Here is a 23,034-nt window from a genome sequence, read left to right as displayed (position 1 = left end):
TAGGAAAATATTGACTTGACTTAAGTACTTAGATTTGAGTTAAGAACTGAAAAAAACCCACGTGGGAGGCAGGGAAAGTGCAAAAAGTGAACTTTCAGTTAACTGTTGGCCAGTGAAAAGGGTGCCTGTCTGCTTCCTCACTCCTCCCAGCGTTTAGAGAGTGGATTGGGAGACAGTCTTCAGACTGCCTGGTACTGTACTGCCTGGACTGTATTTTCCCTGCCTTCCCTGAACCTTTCTTGACCTAAGAAAAAAAGAAACAAAATATCCCCCTCTAATGGTCGAAGGTGGAATAGCAGCTTCCCATTAGTTTCTATGGACGGAAAAGAGCAGATACGGATCAAATGGTTTTCAATGCATTCCTATGGGAAATGCAGATTTGACTTGAGAACTTTTTGACTTGAGAACCGCCTTCCAATACGGATTAAGTTCTCAAGTCAAGACCCCACTGTAATTCCCATCCACCCTGTCCAAAATGGTGAAGCACAATGGGAGCTATTGTTCAACCACAGCTGGAGGGAAGGCCACAGATTGCCTCACTCTTGAGTTTTTTTCCGTGCCACACTGCACAGATTAACAGCATGTGTTACCTTTCCACACATACGTACATACACGGTTGATGTTGAGGAGCAGACGGCTTCACCTGTTGAATTTATGTTGCGGACTATTGATGAGAGATGAGTTTTTCCAGGAAGAGGAACCTTTTTCTATAATTTCTAGCCTCTATTCATAACCTAAGGTGCCAGCCATGTTTGCTCGCTCTCCGTGTGTCAGAATAACACATTTTTCCTTTGCACCACAAGGAGGAGCATGTTGTGTTGAATCACTGACTGACAGGCCAAAGGGGTTCCTTCTGTTTTCTGATGAGGACTAGTACTGTACTAGCTATTTTCTCAATGTAAGACAGAATTTTGAAAGTGTGTGCCTGGTTCTGATAGCAATGCCTGCTACCTGACCTATGCCTTAAAATGGCGGATACTTATACAGTACTTGGAAACTTGTATGTTTCCAAGCTGCCCTGTGGATGCTGAAAAGTGCAGATTTTAGCAAACGCAGTAAAATAGTGAACACCATACAAAGCATGGTCTCTTGCTCCCTCTTGTGGCCAGTTCTGGTAGCTTAATCTTTAGTAATACTGTATATATTTTGATAATTTTTCTTTCAATATTTTTAATATTTTCAGATCATGGATAAGTGAATCAGCAGATCCTGATCCTGTGGATAAGGGGGTCTTACTGTACTTAATGCCAAGAAAGTGTTTTATTAAGTTTTTTCACTTTTTATCTCTTTTAGTGGCATGGAACTATCACCTGTTAATGTCTGTCTATGGAAAGGTGCATGAAAAGGGTGCAGTAAAGAAGTTGGCAACTCTAGTGGTAATGTTCTCTTGAGCAAAAGCTGTTCTGGTGTGAGAATCCAGACTCCTGTTTCTGCTGCTGGTTTAACTCCGAAACAGCTACGATTACAAAGATGTCAAGTGGCAGAGAGTTAGTTAGAGAAGGACCATTGCCATTGCTTTCTCCAACAGGGCTTGTGTGCCACCAGCAATTGTGGAGGAAAATTCAACATTTGTTGCTTCTCCCCCCCCCCCCTCAGATGCTTTTGAGTGGCGTGAAGGCGCAGGAGCTTCCCTTGAACAAGAGGGGGCAAACCAGAGTAGCCTCTGTCCTCTTCGTAGATGATGACAAAATAAAACATCATGACCGCGAAAGAGGGTTTTTATATACAGTGCTTTTCTAGGGGGTACAAAGTGCTTCCTACATCTTATTTGTCACTCTCACAACAGTCTGATAAGGTCGGCCAGAACTGTACCGGGAAAGGAAGAGGAGAGACCGAGAAAGAGTGATTTGTCTAAAGAGACTCCATGACCGGAACTGTGGGGGAAACTTCCCTTGTTGAACTTCTGTCTGGCACACAAGGGTTTCAGGGCATTGCTTGAGTCCATCTTTTCCCACCCCGGTTCCGTTCTGGAAGCCAGCCACTGTCCACCCCCTTTTCTTCCTCTCTGACTCATTCTCCCTTTAAAACAATCTTTGCTCTCTCTCTCTCTCCCCCACTCCTCACCCCTCCACACACACACACACACACACACCGCTTTTTCATCTTGGCTCAAAGCCCCTGGAATGACTAAAACAAGTTCTTTTTGAACAGCAAGTGGCATGACTGCCAAAGTCGGAGCGGGGAAGGGGGGGGGACACAGGATTTCCACCCTCCATTGGCAAACAAAGGAGTTACCAAGGGACTGGTGGTAGTAGCCTGGCTTCTGGGGTACAACCGAGCCAGTGAGGATTGGGGGGGGAGGGAGAGAAGAGGGTGCAGCTTAGCAGAGGTAGGTTGTGAGCCAGGACGCCTGGGTTCCCATTTGTGTGTCTGCACTCTTTCCAGCCTCTTGTTCCCCCAATCTGTGATTCATTCAGTTGTTCTGGCTGGGTAGCTCCAACCTTCCAGAGAACACACACATACACACAGAGAGGCTGGCTCGGTGCATTCCTTCCCCATGACTTTATCCGTCTGGGCATCCTCGTCTTCTGGTTTCCGTCTCTTTAATCTTCTCCTCCTTGCTGTGTTCTCTCCCCCTCCCCCCGCATTTCAATTTAATAAAATCTTTGGGTACACAGTTGAATTCAATTGTTTCCGGACTGTTACATCTTTCTTCTGCTGCAGAGAAGCGTTTTCCCTTTTACAGTCAAAGATGGAATGGCAGAGGATAGTGGTTCGAGTTGAGCTGGGACTTGGGGAGACCTTCACACATTGATACTCTCACCTTCAGTCGAACCTGAATCCTTTCTTGAGCTTATTGGGGGGGGGGGGGGAAGTGAGATAGAAATTAAATAAACAGACAATAATCACACAGTAAGTCTTCAAGCCTTTTGTTTCTGTCCACGGAGTTTTCTTGGCAAAGATACTGGAGTGGCTTGCCAGTTCCTGCTCCAGGTGGATCATATTTAGTCAGAACTTTCTGCTATGACCTGTTCGTCTTGGGTGGCCCTGCAGAGCATAGCCCATAGATTCTCTGAATTACTCAACCCCTTTGCCCCGACAGGGCAGCAGTCCGTGAAGGAACTAGATTTGGTGGGCAGAGTGCCTGAAGAACTATGGCTGGAGGCTCTTAACGTTGTACAGGAAGTAGCAACAAAAACATGCCAAAGAAAAGGAAATGCAAGAAAGCAAAGTGGCTGTCCAACGAGGCCTTACAAATAGCAGAGAAGAGAAGCAAAATGAAAGGGAGATTGGGAAATGGGAAAAATTGGGAGATTGGGAAAGTTGCAGAAAATGGAATAAAAACTTCCAAAGAAAGCAAGGAGAGACAAGAGGGCCTTCTTAAATGAACGGTGCAAAGATATAGAGGAAAAATAGAAAGGGAAAAGTCAGAGATCTGTTCAAGAAAAGTGAAGATATTAAAGGAACATTTTGTGCAAAGGTGGACATGATAAAAAATGGTAGGGATCTAACAGAAGCAGAAGACATCAAGAAGAGGTGGCAGGAATACACAGAGGAATTATACCAGAAAGATCTGGATGTCCCAGACAACACAGATGTAGTGTGATTGCTGACCTTGAGCCAGACATCCACTTGAGTAAAGTCAAGTGGTCCTTAGAAAGCATGGCTAACAACAAAGCCAGTGGAGGTGATGGCATTCCAGTTGAACTATTAAAAATCTTAAGAGATGACGCTGTTAAGGTGCTACACTCAATATGGCAGCAAGTTTGGAAAACTTCACAGTGGCCAGAGGATTGGAAAAGATCAGTCTACATCCCAATCCCAAAGAAGGGCAGTGCCAAAGAATGATCCAACTACCATAGAATGTACTCATTTCACACGCTAGCAAGGTTATGCTCAAAATCCTACAAGGTAGGCTTCAGCAGTATGTGGACCGAGAACTTCCAGAAGTACAAGCTGGATTTCGAAGGGGCAAAGGAACTACAGACTAAATTGCTAACCTGCGCTGGATTATGGAGAAAGCCAGAGAGTTCCAAAAAAAAAAAAAATCTACTTCTGCTTCATTGACTATGCAAAAGCCTTTGACTGTGTCGACCACAACAAACTATGTAAAGAAATTGGAGTGCCTGACCACCTTATCTACCTCCTGAGAAATCTATATGTGGGTTAGGAAGCAACAGTTAGAACTGGATATAGAACAACTGATTGGTTCAAAATTGGGAAAGGAGTATGACAAGGATGTATATTGTCCCCCTGCTTATTTAACTTATATGTAGAATACTGGAAAGGCTGGACTGGATGAATCCCAAACCAGAATTAAGATTGGTGGAAGAAATATCAACAACCTCAGATATGCAGATGATACCACTCTGATGGGAGCAAGAGAGGAGGAGTTAAAGAACCTCTTAATGAGGGTGAAAGAGGAGAGCACAAAAAATGGTCTGAAGCTCAACATCAAAAAAACAAAGATAATGGCCACTGGTCCCATCACCTTCTGGCAAATAGAAGGGGAAGATATGGAGGCAGTGACAGATTTTACTTTCTTGGGATCCATGATCACTGCAGATGGTGACAGCAGCCACGAAATTAAAATACGCCTGCTTCTTGGGAGGAAAGCAATGACAAATCTAGACAACATCTTAAAAAACAGAGACATCACCTTGCCGACAAAGATCCATATAGTCAAAGCTATGGTTTTTCCAGTAGCGAGGTATGGAAGTGAGAGCTGGACCATAAAGAAGGCTGACCGCCAAAGAATTGATGCTTTTGAATTGTGTTGCTGGAGGAGGCTCTTGAGAGTCCCCTGGACTGCAAGGAGAACAAACATATCCGTTCTGAAGGAAATCAGTCCTGAAGGACAGATCCTGAAGCTGAGGCTCCAGTACTTTGGCCATCTCATAAGCAGAGAAGACTCCCTGGAAAAAGACCTGGATGTTGGGAAAGTGTGAAGGCAAGAGGAGAAGGGGACGACAGAGGACAAAATGGTTGGATAGTGTCATCGAAGCTACCAACATGAATTTGACCCGACTCCAGGAGGCAGTGGAAGACAGGAGGGCCTGGTGTGCTCTGGTCCATGGGGGTCATGAAGACTCGGACAGAACTTAACGACTAAAGAACAAGAAGTCTTCAAGCACAAGCAAGTAGGAAACTAATACTGTATGTTAAGTCCCCATTGTATTGTGCAGAAGTAGCCCTGTCTTCTATAGCTGTTATGCTTGAGTGAGTATGATGTGAGCATAGCTTTTGTTTGGTGAATTAAGTCCGGTTACAGCTCCGTGATGCAGCCAAGTTTTGGGGGCAGGCAGAGGAGCTCTTTTTAATGCTCCAATAAGCAGGCTGCCTGCAATGAACAAAACAAATGGACGGAGACACAACCTAGGTCATCATCTGTTTTTTTTTTAATCTATTGGAAACTTTTTACATGGTGTGGGACTGGAGAATTCAGAAGTAACCCCTCCCCTTTTCCTAGTCTAAAATGGTACAGCCCGTGCAGCCACCACAGGATTCTACCAATTCATTCCCCCCACTTGGACAGTGCAGGTCTCTCTTGCACCCCTGTACCTAGGCTTGGAAATATCCATTTACATGGTCACCTCTGGTGAGCTGGATTTTAAGCCAGGTAACCAAGAAGGGAAAAGTTGGCAAGCTCAACATATTTTATCCCCTTTTGGGGCACTAACTTATCAACATGGTTCAAAACAAAAGCAGACAACTGTTGTTCTCCCAGTGGTTTTGGACAATTTCCATAAATCCCAGCCAGTGTTGGCCAGTGTTTGTGCATTATGGTGGCTGTAGTCCAAAAATCTGGAAGGCATCTAATTACCTACATGCTGTTTAAACTAGTGGTCATCCACTTGCGTCTTGGTGTAGTGGATAGAGTGACGGCCTAGGATTCAGGAGGCCTGGGTACAAATTCTTGCTCAGTCATGAAAGCTCACTGGGGTGTGTGGAAATGGTAAAACCACTCCCTAAATATCATACTTACTTTAAATACTTATTAGGGTCACTATAAGTATATTGTGACTTGACAGCACATGATGTAGCATGTACAGGTGTATTTAGTTGACCGGATGGGTCAATAAATTACATAGGTATGTGGCTGCAGAATCAGAGGTAGGGAGTTTGGTTTCCCACTGTGTGTCCCTACAAAAGGGCCAGCCTTTGGAGCCCTGGGCAAGCTGCACAGTCCCAGGACATCCCCAGAAGAATGGCAAAACCCCTTCTGAGATCTTTGTAACTGGAAAACTCTGCAAAGGGTTGCAATAACTCAGAACTGACTTGATGGGACAGGATTGTTAATTATGATATGTGTATACTTATACTGTATAAAGAAGTGGCAAGGAAGAGGAGAATGAATGTGTGTGGTTAAAACTGAAATAAATTAAATACAAATATTGTTAAACAAAGATGCATCATTTTCCAGTAGCAAAAACACTGAAGATTGGGGGCCTTTAAATGGGTAAGTCAGTGCATATTCCTCATGAATGGCGGGCAGTGGGGAGGGTTGGTCTATCTTCCATTCTCATCATGCACTAACCAGGCATGACCGAGCCTATCCATAAATCAGGGATGGAAATTAATCCAAATTAACAGAGTGTAAATCTGTGTTTGTAATGTCTTGGACACGTCTGTTTGAACCTGGGAGCCAGCAAACTCTGTTTAGGGAGGCGAGGTTAGAAGATAGTGTGTGTTACTTGCTTGCACCACTTTATGAAGCAGCTCCCAGTCAGGAAATGACAAACCCCAGTTCACTTTGACGCACTGTACTGGCTTCTGCCCAGGAATTCTAAGAATCCCACTTTTACAGGAGAATGTAGAACATCCTCTTTTACTCCACAGATCTTCAAGGCCTGGGACTGCTTGAGGTAATTAGCAATACAATGGTTTAGTTTAGGCTTTATAGCAGAAATTCCTTGGAATTGAAGCGCATTATTTGTCAACAGGAAGAGGAGGCACTTTGGTGGGAGTCAGGCCTGCAGAACTGTGAAGGATGTGATTGTCTGTCCTATTTCCCAGAGACAGAGTTCAGTGTAACCTAGAAATGCACATATTGGGTGCTTGAAACATAATAGACACTGCTTTATTCGTACTTGAAAGTGAGATTGGATGAAATCTGCTTTGGGGATTATTACCTGTTCAAAGCTTGGGGGCAAAATTGTGCGTGTGCGTGCGTGCGTGCGCGCGCGCGCGCGTGCGTGTGCGTGCTGCAACTGTGCAGCTTGCCCAAGGCTAGATAGGCTATCTATTTCACAGGAGGCACAAGTGGGGAATCGAACACCCAACCTCTGGCTCCACAGCCGGATACCCAAACCACTGAGCTATTGTAACCCTCAAACTTCAGTCTTAACATGTACACAAAATGGTTTCGACTTTCCTCACAAAAAGCTGTTCCATAAAACAAAATCCACAAATAAAGTGGGACGAAGAGCAGGAAAGATCGTCAAAGACATTTTGCCGCCTGAGCTGAAGGTCAAGATGGTGCCTTCTTCCTTTGTTCTCTTTTCTGAGAAAGCTGACCCGGACTGGTAGTTGAATCATACTTGGGGGGGGGAAGCATTCTCCCCCAAACCTGGGGAGCAGCTGTCTGCCTTTAGGGACTGCAACACAGCAGGCTGCCTGGAACAATACACAACATCCATCCCTACCGGAGAGTGAATCCCCCCAAAAAAGGGTTGCTAATACGCTTCCCCCTTCGCATACACCTGATGCAGTCCCCTCATTTTGCCCAACGGTAGGGCCCGTCATCAGTGACAAGGAACAGATGATGGTTCTGCAACCTGGATGAAACTTTCGGGCTGGTGATGGTCTCAAGTGTTGTGAGCCCCCCCCCCTTTCCCAGAGCTGTGCCCTGAAGAGAGAAGTACCTCTGATTTATCTTCCTCCCCCTCCCCACCGGTCTCTGCGGTGGCCCGACATCCATCAATGCCTGCCCCGCCACCTTCCGATGACTCACTGGGTGGTGTCAGGGACTGGCTGGTATGAAGTAAGGGGACAGGAATGCTCAGCCAGGGAGGCCAGAAGGGCAATCACAAGAAAGGGAGCGTGAGTCACCGGCAGAGAGAGTGAGAGAAGAGGAGGAAGAGGAGGAGGAGGTTTCTGAGGGGGAGAGAAGGAGGTGGGAGAACCCCACAGCAGGAGCAGCAGGAGTCTTGAGAAAGAGAACAGGGCAGAGGGCAATAAAACTGGAGAAAAGGCATGGGGTGGTGGTGGAAGTGGTGGAGATCTGCCATGGGGGATGGGGTGTGGGGGATGGGAAAGGGGAAAAGAAAAAGAAAGAGGCCAACAACAATTAAAAATGTATAGGTTAATCCTTTAAATCAGAGTTCTTTAATCCATACGATGTCCCTCCATCCCTCCCCCCCTCCACCTTCAGCTGTCTTCCAAGTGAATGCAAGAGCAGGAAAAGGAAGAGCTGGGGGGGGGGGGAGAAAGGGGAGGGGGAGCATGTTAAAAATAAACCAAGTAAGATTCATGCTGAGACAAAGAAATTAAAAGATAAATGAGCACCATGCCCCACCAACACAACTTATAAGTCCAGCAAACACAACATGACCCATAGGGCACCTTTCACCGCTTGGCCGCCTTCACACAATGCTCTTGAGGAAAGGCCAGACTCTCCTCTGGGTCAATTTTAAGAGGCAAGGATTATGTCTAATTAGCGAAAGGAATAAAAGCTTATTGTGACATTTCCGCGTAGGAAATGAGGAGAGGGAAGGCTACATCTCGGTTATTTATGTATAGTTCTGTAAAGAGGCTGTGGATGGTTTGTTTACTTTTAAAAAATGTTTCCGCAGTGGGTAAGCAAAGTGACTAACAGCACACAAAACGACCAACACATACCAGCCCGACAACAATAGCTGGAGGCTCTGATCAACCACAATCGGGGCAAAAGAACCCAAACAGCCCAGCCAGGATGTTGGGGGGCAGCCCAGCCAAATAAAATGTCTGCTCTGGGCTTCCCTTCCGTCTAGCGGTTAATGGTACGAGCCAGAGGGCAGGAATGTCAGGTGCCACCCCTTAGAAGGCCCTGTCCAGAACTTGGGAAAGTTCTTTTGTTGAACTACAACTTCCAGAATCCCCAAAGCCACAGCAGATGAGGGATTCTTGGGTGTCGAGGTGCAAGGAAAGCAGCTTTCCCAAATCTGGACCCTGTATCTGCCTAGTTTCTAAAGTAGTGGAAATTCATGCCCAAAATGGGGAAACATTTCGGCTGTCTCCTCCCCTCACATAAACACCCCCCATGCCATTCTCTGTAAGGAAATGGAGATGCTCTTGTCTGGGACACAAGGCCCGTGTCTGTGTCTCAGCAGGCCAGGAAAAGAGGGCCTCCCTGGTCTAGAGTTTCTCCACTCGGGCGGTGCTGGCTGGCATGGGAAGTATTCTGGGGGGTTGTAGTGCCTAACACTCCTTTCCCATCTCTCCTGAAGAATACTAGGAGATGGCAGGAAAACCAGGATTTCTCGTCATTTATATGGGAGATGGTAGTCATTTATTAACGGCTGAGATCACACCACACATTGCCCAGGTTGGAAACCTGTCAGGCAATTATTTTTGGTGTGTCATGGGCATCCCGGCCTTTGAAGAGCCTCTGCTGTCTGCCCTCCCAGTTCCGGCTGCGTTCAGACATGCCTGCAGAAGGAGAAGCTTCTCAGGAAGCCTCTAGGGCTGTATTTTTGGTCTAGCGATAACTGGAAACCACCGGAACGGCTGCTTTACCTGCATCACACATGTATCTTTCCCTCTTCTCATTAAGGAAAATAGGGAATGCTCATTAGCCAGGCTGGTTGGTATCCTTACATGGATGTAACTTTCAGTGACTACAAGCAGCTTGCTATTGTTTCACATATTTGGGGTCAAGATGAGAAGAAATAAGGTGGGTCAGGTTAAGGCCCACTTTTCATTTGTAAGGACTTATTTTTTTTTAAATCACCCTTTCACCTTAAAAAATAAAAAAAAGTGAATCTAGAACAAACTAAAAAAAACACTTAAACCTGAATATTTTATAATTTTTTTAAAAAAATCCAATTCTCAAATTCTGAAGAGATTATAGAAGGGTGTGGAGTTGTGATCCACCTTTAGAAGGATGTAAAGGATTAAATCATATGTGGGAGAACATTCCAGAGTTTTTGGGCTACATCCTGCATTTTGCAGAGCTGGGATGATGAAACTTCAGGATTGCATCATTTTTCTTGTTAATACAAGAATGTCAATGTCTACCAGCTGGAGCGAGACACAGAATGAACATGTACAGTAAGAAGCACTTGGAAAGGGAAGGATGATGCAGGCACAGAGGTCAAGAGAGATGAAGGCTCATGCAAAGTAAGAGGGACAGAGCAACTCTAATGGGGCCCAATAATAATCTTAATTAAAATGAACAAAGAAAAGCAGGCAATACATCATACAAGCTCCCGTGTCTATATATGAATGCCAGGAGTATTGGAAACAAATAAGAATTGGAGATCTGAATTCTGGAGGGTAAATAATGACTTGATAGAGATAACTGAAATTTAGTGGGGTGACTCCCAAGACTGGAATATAGTAATAGTAGGACATAAACTGTTCAACAAGAACAGAAAGGGAGGTGGAGTTGCAATATATGTAAAAAACAAACATATCCCTGCACAGAAATACAGAAGGATAGGCAAAAAAACCCCAAGAGGAACGTGACAGTTGGATTATATTACCGACTGCAAATGCAAATGAAACCTTTGAAAAACAAATTGCAAGAATTTCAAAGAGACACAATGTAGTAGTAATTGGAGATTTAAATTTTCCTGATAATCTGAAACTAGAGGAAGATCTATCCTTGACTTCTTTCTTCTCCTCTATTGGTTAGAATTGACTTGGTGGAAGAAGTGGCAGTAAGGGGACTCTGAGAGAAAGTGACCATGTTCTACTTGAGTTCTTGATCTCAAAGGAAACAACAGCAGAATGTAGTTGCGTATGTATGCTGGAATTTGGAAAAGCCAGTTTTAATAAACTCAGAACAATAAGCAAGGTCCCCTGGCAGGAGATCTAACAAGAAATGGAGCCCAAAGTGGGTGGGAGTTTCTTAAAAAGTTAATTCTAAAAGCAGAACTACAAACAATCCCAACAACAACAAAAGGTGGAAGACAGCAAAAAGACCCATGTGGCTTCACAAAAAACTCAGAGAGGACCTGATTTTTTTTTAAAGGACACATACAGGCAGTGAAAAGAAGGCCAGGCTAGAAAGGAAGAATACAGACAAGCAGCAAAGAATTGTAAGGATGGCATTATGAAGGCAAAAGCTGAGAATCAGCTGAGGTTAGCAAGAGACACTAAAAGCAACAAAAATGCATTCTTCGGGTAAGTTTGTAGCAAAAGACTGAGAAAAGAAATTGTCGCTCAGCTACTTGATGGAGATGGGAAAATGGTAACAGATGGCAAAGAAAAGGGGCTCAATTCCTACTTTAGCATGGTGTTTTCCCAAAAGCTAGTCTATGACCCTCCAGGCAAATGTGAAGTAGAAATGGAGGGGACAAGGCTGCAGCTTGAGATTGATAAACAGTCAAGAAATACCTTATTTTAAATGAGTTCAAATATCCAGGGTCAGATGAACCGCACCCAAGAGTACCGAAGCAACTGGCTGAAGAACTCTCAGAACCATTGTTTATTGTTCCCTTGAAATTGTGGAGAATGAGTAAAGTGTCAGATGATTAGAGGAGGGCTAACCATGTCCATTTTGTTTCTGTCCATGGAGTTTTCTTGGCAAAGATATTGGAGTGGCTTAGAGTCGGACATGACGTAGCGACTAAACAACAACAAAACCATGTCCCTATCTTCAAAACTGGCAGAAAGGAGGAACCAAGGAACTACAGACCAGTCAGCCTGACACCAATCCCAGGAAGAATTTGGAGATTATAAAGCAGTCACTCTGTAAACACCTTGAAAACAATGCAGTAATAACTAGAAGCCAACATGTTTTTTTTTCAAGACCAAATCCTGCCAGCCAGCTCTGCTAGGAAGTCAAACCTTTTATTCAGGCAACCTCGTATTTCAGGCTCTTGGGCTGGGAACATTTCCCTCACCCATTCTCTGATCTTCACCCAAAGTTGCGGATTGAGTGGGGGACAGTCTGAATGTAAAACATGCGCTCGGCCAGTGATTCAGTGCACATTCTTGTTCCCGTCCAATTCTCACATTCAGTCATGAACTCATATGAGCCAGGTTCCATGACCTCCACGTGCAGTGCAATCATTCAGGCTGACCTTGCAGGGTTGTTGTTAACAGTCCCAAAATGCTTTGTGCACTCAAAAGGATGGCTTTGCTTTCGTCTTGCGTCAGACAGCAGCACAGGCTGTGGCAGCGCTCACTTACCAAAACAAAACACTCTTCTTTGTTTCATTAAGAATTACTAGTTTTTATTTTACTTAAACCCACAAACACTAATTCATGTTGTGACATATTGTTTCTTGGTTTCTAATCATGTCTGACCAAAAAAACAAAACAAACCAAAAACCACACACCTTAAACATTAAACGTTCTCTTCTCAGAGCAGGAGATATAAATAGTGGCCTCTCTCTATCTCTATGAGCACCGAGAACAGGCAAGTGGAAGGAGAAAAGACCAATGTTAGTGTGGCTTCTACTTAAATTATGGTACTAGCCTGTTTTCTTCTTCTTCACATAGTGGCCCAGCCACTGACGAGAGAAAAATCAGACAAGAGGCTCAGTTGAAAACTAGTCCCTGCTCCTCTTCCAGAGTGCCTTAGCACCCTATATATTTCTCAATATACATATAATTGGGGGGAGGGGGAAATCACATTCATGTTTTGTTTTGAATCACTCCTCTGAGAAACATCCCAACAGTTGCTGTGAGCTTCCTACTAGGAGTGTCCATCGTAGGGAAGACTGAGGAGCTGAAAGATTTCCCCATAGCGGTACCCCAACTATGAAATTAAATCACCCCAATATGGGGCATTAGACCTTGGGGGGACCTCAATAGACCCCTTTTGTGCTTCCACTAACATTAAACAAACAAACAAAAAACGTTAGTGAGAAGGTTGATGTTCCTTTACAAAAGGGACCAGCAATACTTTTTTGTTTTGTTTTTCCTGAAATGTATACAAGGAAGCCCTCACACCACCTTGCCCTCTTCCCCTCCTTCAGGTGGGTGTGTATTTGTGCAAAAAAAAGTGTTAACACCCTAGAATTCCAGGGCAGATTAAAAAAATCCTTCCGGATTCTTCAGGAAATACCAGAGGTAATGAAAAGTTGGACTTCTCTTCTTTTTTGAAATGTTGAGAAAGACATCTGTAAGGGGAAAAAAACGAATGTGGAAATGAAGTCTCAAAGATCTAGAAGACAGTGTTATATCATGGCTGCCATCCATCGATCCCACCCAACACTGTCAGGACATTCTGGTCTAAAACTGACATAATCTCCAACCAAAGCCCTCAGGGTGACTGGAAAAGATGGGAATTGTAGTCTGACACCATCTTCATGGTGCTGGGTTGGTGAGTGGAAGCAGGGGGAGCTGAGTTAGATACCAAAGAAGATGGAAACTGGGGGGGGGGGCAGGCTTGTACTGCTGCTCAGTGACAAAGCCAACTCTGTGACTGGGGACTACATATTCTCTTTCAAGGTAACCACACTGTTGTGTGGATGAAAAAAGAGGGTGGTTTGTCATCTGTGTTGCCCTCAGTCTGCTAAATAAGGTCAGGATTAAAGGAAGAAACAAAGGTATTCAAAGGTGGAAGTCAAAAAGCAGCAGCCATTTGAGCTTACAGATTCCCTGCTGACTAAAACAGAAGTTATTCCCAAATTAAGTCTGCACAGAATCTCCATTTCAGACATTCTTTCACTCCCTCAATATTTTAGGCCTGAGCACATAGCGGCTGAAATCCTGTTGTGCTTTTGGATTTAAAAAATGTGTATCTTTTGGAGGTGAAGTGCCTCAAGTATCTATTGCACATCCAAGCTGTGTGACTCAACATGCAACTGGCAATGCCTATGGAGATTTTTTTTAACTTGAGGCAATTTGTCTCCCAAAGTTATAGCTTGGCATTAAAAGGTAACAGGAGTTCAGCCACTCGTGGCAAAGATAAAAAAAACAACCACTGGCTGAAATCCAGTAGTAAGTTGCCACTAGAATAGACCCATTCAACATCTATTTAAGTTCCACTTATTCTGATTTACCACTGGTTTTCAGAGATCTGCAATCGAAATAAATGCCAATTAAGTACTCAAGGAACCATATTTAGTTTTGCCAAATATCTCCCTTCAAGGTGGGGGGTGTATACAACTTTTTTTTTTGTATATTGGAATGGAGGAAGAGGGAAGGCATGGAAACAGTACCAAGCTTTTCCCTCCAACTCTTGAGGACTAGAAACTTGTTATTTCTCTCTCTCTTTGCCAAAGATGCAAAGTCTGTCCAACTATTCACAGGCATAAGGGATAAGGAGACACAATTATGGCTTGAGTTTAGAAGCAACCATCCTCACCTTCAGTGTATCAGTGATTCCTGAGCTGAATGGCCTCCAGTCTCCTCAATGGGGGCTAGAAACATACAAAGAGAAAGTTGTGTTTTTTTAAAAGCATTTATGAATTCTAAATCAGGTGTTTAATGGGAGGGGCAACTGGCATTCTGCTTTGACATGCTCACAGTAACAGACATCTCATGAGAATTAAATAATGAAAAAAGAACAGTAATTTGGGAAAGTTTCTTCTTGAACTATAACTCCCAGAATCCCCTAGCCAGCTCAGCCAGTGGGAGTTGTAGTCCCAAAAAGCAACTGTTCCAAGTTCTGTTGAGGGAATACTCACTGGTGAATTTTTCTCGCCGCCGGCAGCGGGCATAAATGATGATACCACCGATGATGCCCAGCAAAAAGAAAGTTCCCAGAGATACTCCCACTACAAGCCATATTTTGAATGTATCTGGAGGCTGGGGGTCTCCACCTGCAAGGGAGAAAGGAGAGGAATGGGTTAAACTCAGCTCAGCTTTGCAGAGAATTGGCCTGCGTCACACCCCAAACGTTTTCCTCCTTTTCCACTGACTGCCCAGCTACACTCCCAATGTGAACAAGACTTCTACAACATCCATGACTCAAAAAAACAAAACAAAACAAAACCCACCCCTTGTTCTGCCTGCCAGTCCATTCCCCACAAGACTGTCTGGTTCACTTATCACTAGAAGTAGAATGGAAATGTGTGCGTGTGGTGGGGAAACAACAACTAGACACCTGCTCCATCAGAGAAGCATTTTTTAAAAAAAAAATAAAAATACCTGCAGGCTCAAGGATGGATTTGATCGACTCAAATTGATTTAAATCACAATTTAAATTTTAAAAATGAGATCTTTTGGACAATTTACGTGTTTTAAAAATTATTCTTCTATTTAAATTCTGATTTTAATCAATTAGTTTTTTTAAAAATATTTTTATCCACCCTTTTGCACTCTTCAATTCAGAGTTTTGGGATGGTGCAAGGTATTGGGGGGGGAGAGAGAATGACTTTTTAAAACGTGACTGTTTAAAAACAATTAGAGATATCATGCCACATTAGTTTTTCTCCTTCTCAAATTGGTCCAGGCTTTTAGGTATCCATTTCACTGATGGTGCTTGCCATCTTGAGACCCACTGAAGTGTATTGGTTCCAATGCTAAATTTAGGATTCGGGAGACTTGACCTCACCTTACCAATCAATCACTCATAAAATCAGTGGATGACTCTAGATGTGTCAAGGGGTTGGACTGGATGGCCTTATCGGCCCCTTCCAACTCCATTAATCTGTGGGTCTTCATCCTATGGAATCTTGGATTTTGTAGTTTGGTGAGGGACTTAGATTTTTTGTACTGTAGTCCAGAGAACTGTACTTGAGTTCTTGGACAGAGATTATCAATCTGCAAACACCAGGGATCTTTAGTAGCAGAGCCATGACAGTGAAAGAGGTATCAAACTGCTAGGATTGGAGCGTTAGAACTGTCAACTTTTAATGGCTACTGGGCATGCTCAGTCCTCAACAAGGGGTTCTTACCCTTTTATGTTTACCCTATCTAAGAACTTACACACTTCTGCAGATGATGGGGTTCTTACTAGGCTAAGTATGGCTCATAGACCAGGAGAGGGTGGGGACAGAAATCCAGCCCCTTGGCAAGAATGGGCTAGGACTCTGTTCTATCTCAACTATGCATAGACACCAAAGAAACTGGAAGTGATTCATTTATCCGCTGTTTCCAGCATCCACGGTGGAGGAAAGTAGAACTGATCCCCTGCAGATACCACAGTCCTACTGCAATGCATCCTCTCTTCCCTAGCCTGGCTAGCTATACTGGGCAAGATTCTGGAATACTGTCTCTCCCCCTCCCTGCCCGCACCAAAAGGCAGGGAGAAATAATATTTCCAAGGTTTGTGAATGATGCAAAAGAATAAGCATCTCACTGTGCACAAGCCGATTACCAGTACCAGAAGTGTGGGGGAGAGATGTGCTGGGAAGCAGGGGGCAAGGTGTTGGTCCCAGTGTATGATGGGTTATGTTTTGTTCCAGCCACTCACATGAAGAGCAGAAGTCATTCTTATTCTGGAGTCGGCACACAGCGCAATCCATACATTTCTCCAAGTCTGGACTCCAGGACTGGCCTCCAGGGCATACAGTAGCTGATGGGGAAGAAAAAGAGGATCCTCATAGTTATCTCTGTCATGACAACCACACCAGGCAAAAAGAACCTAGACAATTTTAGTTATTTGTCCATTGTTTGCTGCCTTATGCTTAATGAGCCTCGGAGAGCATATACTGCTCATGTACTCCGCACATTATACTCATAACAACATGGAGAGGTAAGCCCCAAAACTGGCTAGCACATACAGACTGGTGCAAAGATCAGAATACAGGACTAGGACTCAGAAGGCCTGGGTTCAAATCTCCACTTAAACTCCCTGGATAACCCTGGGCCAGTTCTGCTTGACCTGCTTCCCAGGTTCCCATGAAGTCATGTATCCTGTCTTCAGCTCACTGGAAAAGTGGGATATATAGTAGAAAATAAATCAGTGAAGGGCCTGGGGTTGTGAGGATGTTTACACGGAAGCAAGGCCTATCAAAACAGACTTTATTTCTGAGTTATTCTTAGTGAGGAAAGGACTGATTGTCAAACAACCTGGACATCACCAACCAGAGTGTGAAACCATCAGGAAGGAGTGAAATGAATGAATGAAACTTTAAAAAAAAAGAGGTAAACAAAATGCAAGCTGGAACACGAAGAAGGGATTATTAGCAGCTGAACAAAAAAAAACATGGGGGTGGGAGAGAACTAGAATTGTGGGTCCAGGCGAGTCTCCTCCCCCCCCCGCCCCATGACATCGGGGCCTATTTCCAGAGGGGTAACGTCACTTGGCACTTCTTGTGTTTCACCCCGAAACCTGAACCGGCCCCGGAGCAACAGGAGGAGATCATCGAGGGGTCAAGCCCGAGGGCTATCACGTGTCCAAGGCGGGGCGGGCAGGTGGGCGGTGGGCGGTGGGCGAAGGAGGAGGGGAGACCGGCCTCCCCCCCCTTTCCCCGGTCCCTCCATTTTTAAGTGACTTCATTGATAAAATATGCCCCGTGCGAGCAAACACATGGCGCCGTGCCCAGAACTGGAGCAGGGAAGGTGGGGCCGGGGAGTGTGAGTCACTCTGTGGGTCGCATGACGCGCACGTCAGAACCCATCCTCCTCGCCCGTCCCCCGCTTTTCTCCCCGTGGCTCCCATCCCCACAACCTTAGACTGCGGGAATAAGAAAACTTTCCACCCACCCCCCAAAGGAGCAGCCAATGAGCGAGAAGGGGGCGTGGCCCCGCGCCCCCCGTCGCTCCGACTGCTTTGGAACCCCGGGGCTCGTCCGAAAGATCCAACGGTGGGCGGGCCAGAGGGGCGGGGCTTAGCTTTCGGCCCCAGAACACGTGAAAAGTATTAGAGAGCGCTTCTGGGCATGGGCAGACGGCGTTTGCTTCCAGACAGGTCTGAGCCGGACCCCTTCCCCCTTTTTATGGGAGGGTTTTTTTTTCTGGTAGACACTGATCGCAGAGAGTCACCCAAATATATTCCGATCCCCTCTCAAAAACTGGGGTGGTGGTGGTTCATACAACCCCAGTCCCTACAACCTTTCCGCAAGAAAACAAACATTTGCTAGAATTAACCGACCCGGGAAGGAACAGGAGAGAGAACACGGCACCTGTTGAAATTCTATCTGGCAAGCCATTGTTTCAAGTCCAGGGTTAGGGATGAAGCCAACCTACCCCCCACTTTTTACGGGGAGCGTTGCCTCTCCTTCTGATCTAAAGCCTGGACTAGCGTTCTGTTTAACTCCAAAGCCGGCACACCTTTGCCCAGGAGCTAAGCCCGTTCAACATCGTTTTGTCCTGGCTGGGGTGATTTCATCTGCTAACCTTGGCTGTTTTCTCTTTCTCTTTCTCACCTATGCGGGACCTGCCCAACCTTAACCCCTCCCCACAGGTCAAACCGCATTATTGGTTCAGTTGTCCTTGTGGAGTTCTGGGTTCGCCGCTTTAAACTCTAAAAAGCGGCGATTAAAAAAAAAAGTTCATTCATTCACACATTCGCGGACTCTTTTTTTCATTCCCTCCTTGTTCCTCATACTTTTCTTCTTCGGGAACTCTTGAGGCTTTCCTTTACTCCCCGCCCTGTATAGGGCAGCTTCTGGCCCTCCGGCGGACATTCAACAGGTGCAGCCTCTTTAGGCACAGAGAAGCAGCGCCCTCGTTTTAACCTCGAGCGACTGGTAGCAAAGTTTGGAAAATACATCCCTTCTTTTATTCCTACAGTTCCTATCCAGGTTGGAAAGGGGATTCTGGGAACTGTAGTCCAAAAAAAGTTTAAATGTACCCCCCCCCAAGTCTATGACAGTGAAGAGCAAAGTTCTGCCGGGACAAAGGAATTGGGGTGGGGGGGGGGAAAGGACTCCCTCCGAGATCATCGCATCCCTTCCGGGGCCCCCTTTTTACCTGCCATGGGCTCCCCCCAGGCCGTCCTGAACACCAGGGAGAAGAGCCCCCAAAGCACGGCTTCCCACGCGAGCATCTCCGCGTCTTCCCGCCGCGCGTGTTGCCTCCCGAGGTTGTGAGAAGGGGCTCCGTCCGTCCGTGGCCGCCGCGGCTGGTGCTCCGTGTGACTCAGCTTCGAAGACTTTCCTCGGCTCCCTCCTGGAGACGCCCCCGCAAATCCGGAGGGCGAGGATTGGCGGGCCGAGTGCCAGGACTCCTGGGTCCCATCCTTTGATCTGGGGAGAGGGACGCGCGGGAGGGGGGGGGAGAACTGCGATCCGGCAAGTTAAAGCAGGAAAAAGCTCAAAGCAAGAAATCGTGGGTTTTCCGAGCAAAGGAAACGAGAGGCTCGCGGATTAAACTCCGGGGATGGCAAAGAGCCGGCCTCCTGTGGTTTTGTGGTTATTAGTTCCTTACATTTTTTATATTTCAGTTGTGATCTCCTTTGCCGGAACTTTTTTAAAAAGTTACTTTTAGTTGGATCCTGGCTGGGAGACAAGGGAAAACTATTAATCGCTCCAAGTAACTTTTTCAAAGTTTGTTTGTGTTTCAAATGTAAACTCCCTTAAGGAAAGAAAAAGCATGAAAAGGATAAAGTACTTAACAGACACATGAAAGGGAGGAAAATAAGAAAGGGGTGTAAAATCCTGAACTTGTTCTGAACAGACCGCCGGCTTAATAGGTTATGACGCTTCTAATAAGATTATTTTAAAAAACTCTTTTTGAACATGATGTCTGGAGAATGAATGAAAGACTACAAAGGAGTGTTCATTATGGAAAGTGGCGTCAGAGGGACACATGAAGGCAACCAGATTTTCCGAGGTTTGGGAGTGGATCCTGTCGGGTGAAAATAGAGCACAGAATCGAGACGTCTGGTGTTTTCGGAAAGTCGGAGGGAGAGGCATCTGGGAAACAGACTGTCCGAGACTGTCTGGTCCGAGAGAGGGTTTTTTCAGCCTATTCCTCAAAGCGTGGAACCATATGGAATAAAGCTCTTATTTTAAAAGCAGAAAATACTGAGTGGAAAACTAACGGAACAGGAAAAGAAGCCGGGTCAGAAGGGAGCCCAAGATTTTGGGCTGCCTGAGGCAAAGCAGCAGACGGTACCTCCCCTCCCCTCATCCCAAACAAGTGAATAATTCTGAAAGCCAGCCAAGAATTTTGGAAATTGAAACAATAAGTACCATTCTGGCAGATGGGGGGGGGGGAGAACCCAAAATAATGAAGAATCCTAGTTCCAAAGAGAATGCCTTACTCTGCCTAATAGTAGAGATATTTGAGGAAACCAAAGGGAGCATGGTTTTCTGATTTAATTAAGTAAATGTAAATAGTGCCAGGGCTCAGCTTGCTTAAACACCAAGCAGTTTTCGCTCTGTATATAATCTTAGGAGCTATACATGGTAGATATACCCAGTGTGGTGTACAGAGGTGTCTCGCTAAACAGTTACCCCGCATGACAGTTTTTTCACTAGACATTGACTTTTTGCGATCACTATAGTGATTCACAAACAGTGATTCTTATGGGGGAATTTCGCTGGACAATGTTTTGTCCCTGATTCGCAAACCAATTTTCGCTAGACAACGATTTTGACAGCTCCCTCTGTGCTCGCAAACAGGTGTTTTCGGGACCTAAGCTTCGCAAGACAGTGATTTAAACAACTGATTGGCAGTTTGCAAAGCAGCTTTCCTACGGCCGATCTTCGCTAGACAACGACGATTCTTCCCCATTGGAACGCATTAAACAGGTTTCAATGCATTCCAATGGGGAAATGCTTTTCGCTAGACAATGATTTTGCTAAACAGCGATTTCAGTGGATTATCATCGTCTAGCGAGGCACCACTGTAGTGGCTAGAGTGGCGGATTAGAACCCAAGAGACTAGGGTTTGAATCCCTGCTTAACCATGGAAGCTCATTGGGGGAATGCAACTGGTAAAACCGCTCCTTAATTCACTTACTTTGAAAGCCCTATGAGGGTTGCTATAAGTCCGTTCTGACTTGACAGCACAGAAAACCCACAAATACATGGTAGACGAGACTCTGTAACTGCTGGGTAGCAGTGGCTTTGGCATCTGGCTGTGAAGCCAGAGGTTCAGTTCCCCGCTCTGCCTCCCTGACAAGGGCTGGACTCGATGATCTATAGGGTCCCTTCCAGCTCTGCAGTTCTAAGAAATTGTAAATGCCTAAAAATACTGTGTTCTGGATACTGGAAAACAAGCTAAAGCCATCCGCAGGGGAATGTCGAGGAAGGAAAATCCCTGATTCTGCACAAGAAGTGAAGAGAAACTGGGGAATGATCAACTAGCTGAGAATATCCAAGCTTACAATTAAGATAGAGGCTTAATTATAGGGTTGGGTATTTTTCATAGATCAGACATTTTTTCACCTTTTTTGGGGGAGAAGTTACAAATACCTAAAGTGGAATATAGAACTCTCTAAGCCCGACCCTTACCTCTGGGGTTAGAACTGCTTTCCTGTACCTGAGCATTGAATGGGTGATAATATTCCGTGTGGTTTGCATTAAACAGAGTTTTCCCCCCTGTTTTTGTTTTTTAAAATATGAGTAGATGGTACTGTAGCCATTTCTCTGCGGCATCCTCAGCTTCCACCCTCCCTCACTTTGCAACTGCCAACTAAGGTTGGACTACAACCACCACCATCCACCGCACACTTAGAGGCCACCAGGCTGGTGCCGTAGATGGGTGGCCAAACTGTTAAAACATAAAAACAAAAATCCTCTTTTTTTTAAAAAAAAGGGGAGGTAATCACCCATATCAGACTTGACGTCTCATTAGCATATGGCTATTTTTGTTTGCTGGCCAAAGTCTCACTTCTACAATGCAGAAATGCCCAGAATTTCAATAGGAAGGACATATACTGAGCCACAGATTGTGCAATGAAGGAATTTCCCCTCCGGTGAAACTGGCGGGAATTAATCGGCCAGCCTGCCAAAATGCCACAGCCAGTGAGTAACTGGAAATGCTTCATTGAGTGCCATTTGTTTAGTGCACACATGCATGGCCTGAGCATAGCTCAAGAATATCCTTAAATGACAGGCTGAAAATCTATGAATCTATAAGGCCTCTGGGCCTCTACGCCTAAGTTACAAGCTCAGCTCCACCATCCGCGCCCTCTTGGGTGTATGAGGATAAGTGCACTTATACGCATTGGTCTAGCATTTTATTCACTAGAATTGAGCAACCTCTGCCCTCCCTTGATGTTGCTGGACTACAAAACCCATCATCCCTCAACACTACCTCTGCTGGCTGGAGCTCACAGTCCAACAGCATCTGAGGGTCTTTGGCTGACACTGGAAGTTCCCACTAAGGGTTTTATCAACCCCATGACTTGACGTCCTGCAAACCAAATCCTGTGGTGGGATTTGGGGCCAGACCTCCAGGGAGCCCCCAGAAGCAGCAGGGCAGATTTTCTCAATTTGGCTTTAAGTGAAGTAATTGTCCAACTTTGGGCTGGGGCATAAAATGACCCTCTCCGACATTTGTGTGGCCTCTCCCACTCACCAATGGCTTTGTAGGTGGGTTCAGCATCCTTATCCCTCCCCTCAATGAATAACCTGGTATGGCCTTTTGGGCTGCGTGCTCTGTCCTTTTGTGAGACTCCCCCCCACCCAGCCTTCAAATAGCTAAAGGCAAGCAAGAGTTACTGTCATTGGGTTCTTGTTCTTATTTAAGCAGTTCCTCGTCTTTGATGCAATTAACCACAGGAGACGGGTTATCTTTAACCGAACGTTTATTATCTTCAGGAGGGGAAGGGTGTACCATAACTTCGGTAGGTCCAACGGGACCGTTAAACGTAGGCGAAACAGCCCACATCATAGTCAGTCCCATCAGTGTTGTTCTTGCCTTCAACGTGGTGACATCCCAAATCTCTCCCAATCAGTCGGCTTCCTCAAAGAGGTGTTCCTTACCACGCATATGGTCCCACAGCATGGGTGACCTGCCCACTGGTGTCTCTCCAGTGCGGATAGGGTCCAGACGGACAACCTTCTTCCAAGGATGCTTCCTTCTCAAGTAGACACACATTGTCCATTCTAAAGGGTTCCCATCCCCGTAACTCAACTTCTATACCCATCACTC

General features: G+C 45.4%; 1 protein-coding gene across 1 annotated transcript; it reads right to left on the bottom strand.

Moving 5' to 3' along the window:
• Nucleotides 1-12,294: 12,294 nt before the first annotated feature.
• Nucleotides 12,295-22,061, bottom strand: TNFRSF12A (TNF receptor superfamily member 12A). The gene is made up of 6 exons (XM_020798989.3): nucleotides 22,045-22,061; nucleotides 18,901-19,175; nucleotides 16,457-16,558; nucleotides 14,727-14,861; nucleotides 14,405-14,459; nucleotides 12,295-13,214 (listed from the first exon to the last, which is right to left on the bottom strand). Exons 1-5 carry the CDS (start codon nucleotides 22,059-22,061, stop codon nucleotides 14,407-14,409), a joined length of 582 nt encoding a protein of 193 aa, XP_020654648.3. The 3' UTR covers nucleotides 12,295-13,214; nucleotides 14,405-14,406.
• Between the last annotated feature and the right edge of the window lie 973 nt (nucleotides 22,062-23,034).

Source organism: Pogona vitticeps, chromosome 6, assembly GCF_051106095.1.
Source record: "Pogona vitticeps strain Pit_001003342236 chromosome 6, PviZW2.1, whole genome shotgun sequence".
NCBI classification, from domain to species: Eukaryota; Metazoa; Chordata; class Lepidosauria; order Squamata; family Agamidae; genus Pogona; species Pogona vitticeps.
This window is presented reverse-complemented; position numbering and strand designations above follow the sequence as displayed.

Excerpts from the sequence above, each read along its gene's own strand:
- TNFRSF12A (XM_020798989.3), bottom strand. Across the intron at positions 14,862-16,456 it reads GAATGACTTCTGCTCTTCAT|GTGGAGACCCCCAGCCTCCA; the intron begins GTGAGTGGCTGG and ends TCTCCCTTGCAG. Across the intron at positions 14,460-14,726 it reads GCGGCGAGAAAAATTCACCA|CCCCCATTGAGGAGACTGGA; the intron begins GTGAGTATTCCC and ends GTATGTTTCTAG.